Consider the following 12,209-nt stretch of genomic DNA (forward strand, 5'->3'; position numbering starts at 1 on the left):
TATCAAAAACAGACCAAAAAGAGTTTTATATTAATCGTATCAATAAAGGACTAAAATTACAGAGGGATACTTCTAAGTGAAGGAGAATATTTAGCTGTGGTTTTGTTTTCATATTGAAAAAAATGATCTAGGTATACTTAGCAATATTCAAAAAGGATATGTCAATCAAGAAAAGCATATCAAAGTAAATGGATTATTTTTCTCCATTCATTTTGAAACAGCTAACAGTTCTCTTGTATAAATCTGACACAGTTTTGTCCTTGTGAGAACTGTACTGCTTAAACTTTTTCATGGCCTTTATAAATCTGTGGATGATAGGAATTGAGCAAATATTTTCCACAATAAGAAAATGTCTGTAGAAAGCTGCACCAGACTTAACATTTACAAAGATTACACCAGAGTATTAATAATTCTCTTGTCATTAATCATTGTCAAAAGCCAAGTATCATTTTGGTAACCACTTATCTGAATCAAAATTATTCCAAAAGAGAAATATACGTGTGTGTGTGTGTGTGTGTGTATATATATATATATGGAAATCCCCCCCACCCTGTACTTCTGTATGCTTTGAGCACAACTTATATTCATCAATTCATCTTCAGATCTGATTTTTTATTACAAAAGACAACTATGCTTACAAGGTGAATTGAATTACAAGCCTTTTACTACTTTTCGGTGAGTAAAGAAAAAGGTATTTAATATAACAAAGTTTCACTTTAGCACTCAGCCAAATAGAAATTTTGAAACGAAATTTTATTTAAAGATATGGTAAAATACCATATGGCCCTGGTTTCAAGAGAAATTCATTTCATAAGTTGTGTAAATGAGTTTATTAGTTAAAGTGAACTTACAAGATCTCTGTTGGTTTTATAAACCAAAGCAAACTAGTTCATTTGAATTGCTATGTGTCCCCCTAGCATTTTTAAATGCAAGACAATGTATTTGTAGAAAGAATCATTCTTTCTCAGGGAATGCTAATTTACCATGCTCCCATGGTAAATTCTACAGGACACTTTCATGGAAAATATCAAAGTTAAGGAAAGTTTAGACTCAAAAAGAATACATTTTTGGTAATGATAGTAGTTTTTGGAACATATATAATTCTATTTACGTTCTCAGCTTTTCAATTCTATTTATCTTAAAATTAGTTTCACAAATGTTACATGGTTATAATTCAATATTACTGTATAAAGTATTTGAGAAATGTCTGGTAACTCTCTTGTGATTAGGTAATTTCATGACTCAAATCTCCTGTTACTGTTTTGATGCTAGCTAGCACTTATTAAGCCACCTTTTAATGCAAAAAAAACAAAAAACAAAAAACAAAACCAAAAACCAAAGAAACTTTTTTCAAAGGCATTAAAAATATTCACCATTTCATTTGAAGATGGAGAGAGCAAAGTAAGGGTAGGTTAAAATGTCTGTCAGATTGCATGGCTGAGTCTCTAACAAGATAAGTAATTCTTTTGTATCAATTCCTATTACCTTGGAAAACACTGGGCTCTACCAGGCAGGTAATTACTGTTCATATTATCTAGGGCCAACTAAAGTAGAAATTAAAGGAAGCAACTATAAAATCCACGTAGAAAAGACAAATAAGCAGCTCCTCGTCAATTGAAAATTTAAAAAGATTGATTAGCTCTTTATGTGCCCAGTTGAATATGCCATTTAAACTCAAGGACCCAGCTTATCTCATGTTTGTTTTCTTCAAGTGGCTGCATATAAATAATGGCTACAGGCAGAATCTACTTCACGAGTGCATAATCTAGCCACAAGCAAATCACAGTGGCACCAAACTCATACCTTTTTACAAGAGGAAAGTTTTAAACTGACAGTAAATGAACTGTGAAGTGAGAGGATGAAAACACTCAGCATACAGACACACACAAGCATATTCTGAAAGTGCTTCACATTACACTGTGCACTTACAGACCTCGCAGGGGCTGATGGACACAGAGTAGCAATTGTTTCCTTATCACCTCCATGCTTGATCACATGCCATCCTGTGCCATCCATTTCATCACCTTAGGTCCCAGAGACTCACAAGACCCAAGGCCTGTTTCTCACATGATTCCTTAGGATTCCATCAGCTGTTGATGTTACAGGTCATGCATGGCAATCATTGGACCAATGCCACACAAGTTTAGATGTCTTCCACTCCCCAGTCAGAAAGAACACATGCAAAATTCCTTATCAGATAGTTGGTAAGAGTACATGGAAAATGGATTTTCATGTCACATACATTAGGAGAAGATCCCTGGCTTCAGGGCAAAGTTTAGAGGAACAACACATACTTACTGAAGACTAAGTGGATTCCAGAGTTCATCATTGGCTAGACTGATATTATTTTACATTTGTGTTACAAAAGGCAGATATTTAAGAAGAGTGAACATATGACCATACATATATGCGTGACTAGCAGACAACTGCTTCCTGAGTCAGTTGACCTGGGTTTTACTGTCCTAGGACAAAATGTGAATTTAAAGAGACCAAAACTTTCAACAAAAAAAACCCATATGTTTATAAAGAAAGATAAAAGAAAATCTCATAATCATGATTCTGTATGCTACTCAGGCATTGAAAAGGCACACTCAATGAAATTACTTTTTACCATTGGTTTCAGGATACAAAACAATTAAAATTAGAACATGCTAAAAGCTGCATTATAGTTCATGACATCTGCATGCCACACAAAAAATCAAAATGTAGTCTCACATAGGCTGATCATACTCGAGTATATTTATTACATTTCATCATTTATGATCACTTTGTTATAACTAAATTAACCCTGACATAAACTTTGACATTTTAAAAACAGAGAACATACTGATTTTTCATCTATGTTACTTACACGTGTTTTTTAATTCTCATGCAGTGCTCATAATTACGAGATACTACACATTCACCCTCACATTATGCTTAGTAAGAACCAAGCTCAGAGGGTAGAAAAATGCCAACTTCATTCTCCATAAACTTCCCATACATATATTAAGCCACTGTTCTTCTAATTATATACTTATGGTACATTCTTCTGTAAAATGTATAACTGTAGTCACATAACCATTGTTATGACAAGCCAACAATATCATTTCAGATTACAACAAATGAGACCAAAAGTTGAAGAGACCACAGCATATAAAAGTCATGAGAACACCACACACATTTCAATGTTTTTCACTTTCCAGTCGAAAAAAACATGCACAAAGATTTTTTAGCAGATAGTTGTCAGAAGTGCATTAAAAAACTGGCTTTCAGGTCATATATGTTGAGTGAGGATCAATGCCATTGAGAAAAAAGAGCAGTGTTCATTATCTTTTAGGTCTGTCTATATCATCTATAGCTGCTAGAAGTTTTTGTCTTGCTTTCTTATTGATATGGGATCCCAGGCAAACATTCACCAGATTAGTCAACTGCTTCGTTGAATATTCCTGCTCAAAGAAGAAAGATCCAAATTTAGTACCCTAAAAGGAATGTATCTGATTGGTGCAACAAAAGAATAGGCGGATATTCAGGTGCAGTGGATAGTTACTGAGCATTATAAACCAGTGAAAAACAGTGGAAATTACAGTTGGCAAACGAAAGGCAAATTGTTTACTGAGCTGTAATAGGAGGAAATAAGAATACTATAGTACACATTTCAAATAGTAAGCACTAGAATCTGTTTTAACATGGCAAAGTAATCTGACATGCATATGCTTCTTACTACTTTGATGATCACACACTTTACGCTTGTTTCTGTGATAGTCTTTGTTATTGAGTCATCAAAATACATTGACATTTCAAATTTTTTAAATGCTACTGATGAAGTATTTTTCTGGTCCTCTACATTCTGTAAACACTTCAGTTAAAAAAAAAAAAAAATCTCCAACAAGAGAACAACAACTCTTCTAAGATACAACGAATGAATAAGGTAACAAAGAACACAAAGTCAGGGGAGCTGCAAATAAAATTAAGACTACAAGTATCTTTTGCAATCCAAATCCATCTGGTTCCTGAATTTCAGATATTGAATTGCCAGGATGAGAATAAACAGGGATTCATCAGAAATTTCTGCAGATTGATTTGGTACTGGAGGTTGAATAGCAAGAATTCAGATAGGGAAAGATAGCTGTGTACTATTATCTAATAAGAAAATGTGTCTTTATTGAAGGTAACCACTAAATATAGTACAGTTTCAAAACAGGAGAAAGAATTGATTTTAAAAACTTAGCAAACTGCTCAGCTTGTGTATCTGATCTCTGAGAGCACCTATCCCCACTTGGTAAGTAATCTCATTTAACCACTCAGCACTCAGTGAGGATCCATCATCAGTAATCACTGGACTCAACATTTTGGGGAGTTTCCTTCAAAGACAGAAAAGAGTGTCCCTGCTGCTGCTGGGGAAATGTCACTGAATTACAAATATCAATCAGTTAAGGCTCTTTCAAAGTACTAAGCTGAAAAGAAAAAATCAGTCCACTATATTAAAAGAGTAAATCCAAAAAATGGGCATCATTCTTGCATCAAATAATGTGTATTTAGAGCTGCGCCTTTTCTCCTCAGCTACTTTGTACTCTTTCCCAAAACCCTTTCCTCAGTACCAACCCAGAAGTGTTTACAGCTTACTTTACTAAATGGATTCTAGCAACATTCAGCAGTCCACCTGCATCTAGGTTTAACATTTTGGTTCTCAAATGTCAGTGGGGCTAAACGTGGTGAAGTTTTTCTCATTCTGGCTTACTGGCCAAACTCATTAAAAATAACACATACATTCCTACTTTGCTTCTAAAGATCCAAAACCAACTAAGAGTGGGGACATTCACATAAGATTCAGGCCACTGTGAACATTCTAGGCTAATGTTCATTTTATCTCTTTACAGCGTTAAGGCCAGAAAGGATGAGTCTGAGCAGGTATATACAAATAATTCATTTCCTTACCCAAATGAAATAAAACTTGACTTAGCTTTTACGTATGACATTCATAGGTTAAGAAAATGTGAACCCTTGAGTCATCAAAGTAACGAAGATTTGGTGATGATTTTAACACATACCATATACAGAAAAGCTTCCCATACCAAGCACACTGAGTTGAGCTGTGTCAAAAATTCGGCATCCTACGTAACAATAGTATTTTTCTTTATCTATATAGTCATACAAAAGAAAAATAATCAAATCTGTATTAAAGTTAAAATCTAATGTAAGATGCAAGTTAAGTTTAGCCATTTAAATATTAATGTCTTCAATCATCACTAATACATGTCACTGTGTACGATGTTACCATTTCATTGTTGAGGAGTACGAGAAGGTTTGTGTGAGGTTTAAGTTACATAATCGATTATGGCTTATGAATCATTTCATTGTTTCTGTATTCAATCTGTCTCAGCATTTATCAACTTCAGCCTTTTCCTAAAATATAGTTGCAGGAAAAATTTAGCTAATGTCTTGACTTTGGCTGTATTTCTAGATAATTACAGTAACAGTTCACAAAGGGCTGAAAAAGATTTGATGAGTCAAAGGGTACTGCTTAGATACAGTGCCCTTAGTCTGAAAATGGTAAAGAACTGACCTAAGTAGTTTGTATTAAAAAAGTAAATGTTTCTTTATATTTCACTCTCATGATTTTGGATTAAATAACACACGCGACAAGAACAGCACGAAGAAAAAGGAATAAAAACTTAATTAACTGTTTTCCAGCTCTCACCCTGTGCTCTTTGATCCAGCGTTCCATGTCATTCTCAGTTAGGTAATAGGCTTTAATATAAGTTTCCACAAATTCTTTATCAGGAATGGGTCTAATATCTGTTAGTTTTTCAAGTTTCATTAAAAACTGTTGAAAATCCAATTGCATCAGGGCACGACCCTCATTACTGCACTTCTTGACATTGGCATATCTAAGATGCAAAACAATAAAAAAATACATTATAGGATAATTAGAAGCAAAAACTGTCGGGTATTTGAAGTTTTCTCTAACCTATATTTGGACAGATTCCCCAGAAATGAGAGGGTTATAGGAAATAGAGAACATAAGTCTTGAGTCAGAAAGACTGGGTTGTGTTTGTGCCCTGTCATTTTACCTATGGGGGCCTCAATTTTCTCATTTGCAAAGAGATCCAATGAGTTCAAGGCACTTTGTTGTGCTACAGACCATAGTTCTCTGTATTCAATTAACATAATCGTCTGTAAGAAAGTTAAACTGGTATTCCAGTTAATCTGGCTGCCAAGAGTTATTATAAAACTAAGCTTCAAATACTTCAAAGTAATCTTAGTTTTATGAAACTGTTCAATATTGTAAGTATTCAATGCAAAAGAAACAAATGAAATAATTCTCCCATGAATACTCTGAAAACATAAAGAAATGTGTAAGCATGTAAGCATAGAAAGTATATACATATTTTTCGTGATAAAAAAGTTATAGACTTATTCTGACATTCTACACTACTGAAACAGTGTGTTTTAAGGTGGACTAGTAATAAAGACAAATATACTAACCCTAACAATACAACACTTTATTATTCATTAAGTCAGTGTTTCATTTCTTCAATCAATCATACAAAACATGGAAAATTCAACTGTGGGAATGAGGTACTTACCCTAAAGAAAGTTACAAGAAAATAAAAGCTTATTTTATTTAAAATGACCAAGTTTTTTTTAAAAAAAAATAGAGTATTTTATACAGAAATATTTATTCACATTTCTACTTAATTAAACAAATTTATTTAAAATACTCTTCGTGATTGTTAACACAGCCGTTTTATAATTTATAGCACCCTTGGTTTCAATACAGAGTGCCAAGACTGTTGTCAGCTTGTCACTGTCACCTTCCCACTTTCTAATACATTCTTTTGTATAACAAATGAGAACAAAAGGAAAACCAGACAAATGATAGTGTGAAAATTCAACTGATGCGCAATTCTAGAGCACTGTACAGGGTCTTTGAAATAGCTGTTTGCTTCTCAGGGATATTTCAGATGTATTACTGATCCTTATTTGTATCCTAGATGTTATGGGCAGAGTAAGCATGGTCTCTGAGTAAAAGGGAAAATTACTATTAATATATCTATAACTTCAACACATGAAAGATTTATACAGCTTACAATGATATGATGGTGATTATTATTAATGATGATATAAGGGTTTTGAGGGCTGATTTTGCCATCAAAAATCAGGAGTACAACCAGGTGCAGTGGCTCACGTGTAATCCCAGCACTTTGGGAGGCTGAGGTGGGCAGATCAACTTGAGGCCAGGAGATCTAGAACAGCTTGGCCAACATGGTGAAACCCTGTCTCTACTAAAAATACAAAAAATTAGCAGGCATGGTGGCACACACCAGTAGTCTTAGCCACTTAGGAGGCTGAGGCACAAGAATTGCTTGAGCCCGAGAGGCGGAGGCTGCAGTGAGCCCAGATTGCACCACTGCACTCCAGCCTGGGCAACAAAGCAAGATTGTCTCAAAAAAAAAAAAAAAAAGAAAGAAAAGAAAAAAAGAAATCAGGGGTACATATGCCTTTAAAAACTGTGTGAACTTGTTACCTAACCTCTTTAAGCCTCGGTTTTCTGAGACTAGGTTCTCTCATTAATGAAACAGAATCATAGTACCTTGCAAAGAGAGTTTATTTCAGGTTTGGTGATATAATCCTGTGAAATGTTTGGTTCAGCAAATAACACATAGTTAATGCTCAAAAAATGTTAGGTATAACAATCATCATCATCATAATTTTATTATTAGGTAATAATAACTGTTAGTTTTAACTTTCAGATAACCATTAGATTCTGCATTCCTCACTCATCTACTAGCTGGGTCTATGCCACTAGCAAGAAAAGAAAGCAGAGACAAAGACAGACATAGTGGGGTCTAAGGTTTTTTTCTCTAATTATATCCCAAACTTGTCTGCTAGTTATCATTATTTCTACTTATTCTCTCCAACCATTAATACCATATGTTATTCATATATTACAATTTGTCATTAAAGAAACAAATAATGCTTTCATGAAAAACTTACCCTTCTACGATAGTTCGATTAGCCAATCGTATACAATGTTCCCAAAGTATATTAGACACAGGCAAGGGTATTCGAACTCTCTTAGAAACTTCATTTAGCCTCCTGTTAAACTGCTCAAATTCCTAAGAAGACAAATAGTAGCCATTTGTGAATATCATTAAAATGCCACAATGCTCTCCCATAAAAATGGTTTAAATAAAAAAGATTTAAAAAGACTCACAATCAAACCAAGTAAAATAAAAAAAGATAATGCCAAAGATAATTTGGACTTAGTATGAAGGTCTTAAAAATATATATGCACTAGTTTGAATAGATGATGTTATAATACAGAGTATACTACATTTTATTGCAAAAGGAGTAAGTGTCATTAACTGATTAAACCATGTTAACAATGTCCAAATGTCTCAAAATTTTCTATGGTTGTCAGTACAGATTAATACAGCTGAATGACCTAATTTGGCTTCAAAAATATCTTCAAGAAACCCAGGTTTAAAAACATGGTTTGATATGTGTTCAGTTCAGAACTATTTGTGATTTGTAGCTATACTCCTCAGAGTGCAATCTAATACATTATCATTTTTCCTAAACATTTTTAAAAAGTAAATAATTATATGGGTTGAGGATGTCATATCTAAAATGCTTGGGGTCAGAAGCATTTCTGGACTCTGGACTTTTTCCAGTTTTGGAATATTTGCATTATACCTACTGGTTGGGAATCCCAAATCTGAAAATCCCAAACCAGAATTCTGAAATGCTCCAGTGACCAATTCCTTTGAGTGTCAAGCTGGCACTCAAGAAGTTTTAGATTCTGGATTATTTCAAATATTAGATTTTCCAATTTGGGATGCTCAACTGTATACCAAATGGTTAAAAAATCATACTCTATCCACAAATTTTTAGTACAATGGAAACAATAAAACACAGTTTCTATTACCTACAGAAAAACTGAATATTTTTATTGTCTTTTATGACATGATCGTACTAAAAATATAAATACATATACCTGATTTAGACAAGTCCAATAATTAGACGGAAACAGCAGAAGGTTTAGCCTTCAATGAATGTGTTTTTGGTCTCTTTGGACTATTACTATTTAAATATACTCATTTAATATTTAATGAAGTAAATGCTGTTGACTCTTCCCTGGCAATATATTTCAAATATAAGAAGGCTTGGGCCGGGGGCGGTGGCTCACGCCTGTAATCACAGCACTTTGGGAGGCCAAGGCGGGCAGATCGTGAGGTCAGGAGATCGAGACCATCCTGGCTAACATGGTGAAACCCCGTCTCTACTAAAAATACAAAAAATTAGCTAGGCGTGGTGGCGGGCGCCTGTAGTCCCAGCTACTCGGGAGGCTGAGGCAGGAGAATGGCGTGAACCTGGGAGGCGTAGCTTGCAATGAGTGGAGATCCTGCCACTGCAGCCTGGGTGACAGAGCGAGACTCCGTCTCAAAAAAAAAAAAATCTTAAAATGACATTTTTCTTTAGTTACCTGAATAGAGAAGCTACACAATGTTTAACATGACTGACATGTGTTCAACTTTTCTAACAATACATAGGAGAAAAAAAATCTAATCTGATCACCACTCAGGCAATCACATAATGATAACTGTGTTATCCTCTGCTCTTTTGCTTCTTCTTCCTAAATCACAATTTTTCTTGCTAATTTATTTTTAACAATTAATTGCTTTTAATCATTAAAAAGAAGTGGATTGTCAATTCATGAAATTTATCTTCAAAAAATCAAAACTGTATAAATAATTGCTCTTTGTTGTTTCATTTCATGGATCTAGGAGAGTAGTAGTATTTGTTACTGTATTTATTTATGCATTCCTTAAACTGCTTTCGGATTTCAAGAGTCATAATTCAATATTTTTCATCAATATTTAAAAGATAAAGCTATATGTATAAAATGCTTTCTGTACAAAATAACATTCTACTTATTGCTAAATTCAATGTTTAAAAATGCTTGTCATAAAATGAATCATACAAACATTTCATTTTTCTTATGATTCTTTTGGGGCAACATAAGCAAACTGTCTAGACTTAGATGCTGAGACTTAGAAAAGTAACAGAAAGAACAAACGTTATCACAGATAATTAATCTTTATGCTTAAAGAAGGCCTTAAGCTGCTAAAAATTGGGCTAGGTTAATAATCTGAATAACACGAGTTCTTTCTTATAACTGGAATAACAAATAACTGAAAAAAGCAGCCTCCTCATAGTATGTGTATTTGTTGAGCACAGAAGCCTTTTTCTCTTGCACCCCTATAAGGTCCATGGTTAGTATGTTCTATGGTCTGAATGTTGTGTCCTCCCTAAATTCATATGTTGAAATCCTAATCCCAGGGTGACAGTGTTGGGAGTTGGGGCTTTTTAAAAGTGATTAGGTCATGAGGGCCAAGCTCTCACCAAGGGAATTAACACCCTTATAAAAGAGCCCCAGAGAGTTGCCTTGCCTTTTTTACTATGTGAGGGTACAGCAAGGTGACATCTATGAGAAATCGGACCTTCACAATATACCAAATCTGCCTGAGCCGTGATCTTGATCTTGAACTTCCCAGCCTCCAGAACTGTGAGAAATAACTGCTCTGCTTATAAGCCACCTAGTCTGTGGAACTTTGTTGTAGTATCCTAAAGGACTAAGACAGCATGTCATAAAAAATAGAACCACTTTTTCAAAAACGGAATTGTTAAAAAAAAAAAAAAAAAAAAGGGGGTATCATTATTTATAAATCACATTTGTCTTTTACATTCCAAATGAAAATTTGCAATTGAAATCTCCTGGGTGCTCTAGAAACCAAGTTATTGCTTTGATTATCTTTCAAGGTCAATAATCTCTGAATTCCAGAGTGGAAAATATAGAGCACCCTTGGTGTCACTCCACGCTAAGATCTCTATGGAAACTCCTAGCAATTGCTTACTGATGTTGGCATGATTAGTCCCGGAGTCTGGAGACAGCCTCACGGTCTTCAACCTAGGCCTCCGAAGGGGACCATAAATTGCTGGGAGTTGGTGACTGAAGAAACTCCATTACCATCTCCATTTTAAATCTACGGTTCTGTTCATTGGTTCTCAGATGTCCTAGGCTCTTATCTGTTGACTTGGTCTAAGCAGGTAAGAATGATTGTGTAAATGAGATTAAAGTGAGGAGGTTAAGAAGGGACATTTTTCTTTTCAGTTACAAAAATGAAAAAATTTTTTCTGAAAGTTACTTTCATTTTCTCAGATGCTCTTTCCACACCTTATTTCCTTACTTCCCGCAGGCCTCATCTCCAGTCTCACCTTATCAGGGTCCTTCTCCGAGCATGACAAATACATGGTCTTCCTCTTCCACCCACATCCTGTCATTCTTTGTCTCTCTTCAGATGATTTTGGTTTTTTTCACAGCATTATTCATCATCTGACATTATATCTCAATTTATCTCTTTACTGCTATCTCTGCCCTGGCATGTAAATTCCTTGAGGGCACATAAGTTCCCGAATTCACAGCTATACTGCCAGCACTTCTATCAGTGTGTGGCACATGCCAGGTGATCTACAGGTATCTATTCATGCATAAGTGAAAAAAAAAAACCACAATTCTTTCCAGGAAACGTATACACACAGGTCACTGACTCCAAAGAGGTGTTTGTATGACACACTGCAAAAGTAGTGTGATTTTCTACTCGGAATAATCAGAGGCATGGTCTCTTGCTAATGAATATTATGCTAAACTACAGAAATAATTTCTAATTAAACTGAAATATCTTCTTGTCATTATAGTGATGGCTACTGAGATTACATAATATGAAAGTCAGCCACGACATACAACAATTCAAAATGGGAAACTAGTGAACAAAGCTAAAAAAGTCTATGATGTATTCTTAGATCTAATAGAAGACAAATTCAGAAAATAAGCCTATTTCAATTCAGGGTCTTTAATACCATAATGCTAGAAATGTGGTAATAACTATAATCTTACTATTTTAGAGCAACTGCAATAAAGGAACACTTCTCTTAGTAGATTGATCTTTAGCAAAGGTGTTTCCCAGAACACTTGCCTTTAATAGTGCATCTACATATATGTTGTGCTGTGACATAATTTCTTTTACATCCCATTTCACATTAGCCATGAGGAGCAGCATCTGTTCATAATCAAGGGCTTTACCAGCCACAATCCAGTAAATTGGTTTGCGTAGTTCACTGGCAGTTGAGACTGTCTGAAATAAATTTCACAGAAATGGAAA

General features: G+C 34.6%; 1 protein-coding gene across 2 annotated transcripts in view; it reads right to left on the bottom strand.

The window, feature by feature from the left end:
• Positions 1-2,211: 2,211 nt before the first annotated feature.
• The window catches only part of CCDC132 (coiled-coil domain containing 132), a 130,228-nt gene continuing 120,230 nt past the window's right edge, over positions 2,212-12,209 (bottom strand). For both annotated transcript variants that reach the window (XM_011998265.1, XM_011998266.1), the window contains 3 exons: positions 7,981-8,102; positions 5,681-5,870; positions 2,212-3,428 (listed from right to left, as the gene is read on the bottom strand). In XM_011998265.1, coding sequence (XP_011853655.1) covers positions 3,309-3,428; positions 5,681-5,870; positions 7,981-8,102 — 432 coding nt within the window. In that variant the 3' untranslated portion in view covers positions 2,212-3,308. The remainder of the gene's footprint in view (positions 3,429-5,680; positions 5,871-7,980; positions 8,103-12,209) is intronic.

The sequence above is a fragment of the Mandrillus leucophaeus genome, unplaced genomic scaffold (genome assembly GCF_000951045.1).
Source record: "Mandrillus leucophaeus isolate KB7577 unplaced genomic scaffold, Mleu.le_1.0 Scaffold565, whole genome shotgun sequence".
In the NCBI taxonomy this organism is placed as follows: Eukaryota; Metazoa; Chordata; class Mammalia; order Primates; family Cercopithecidae; genus Mandrillus; species Mandrillus leucophaeus.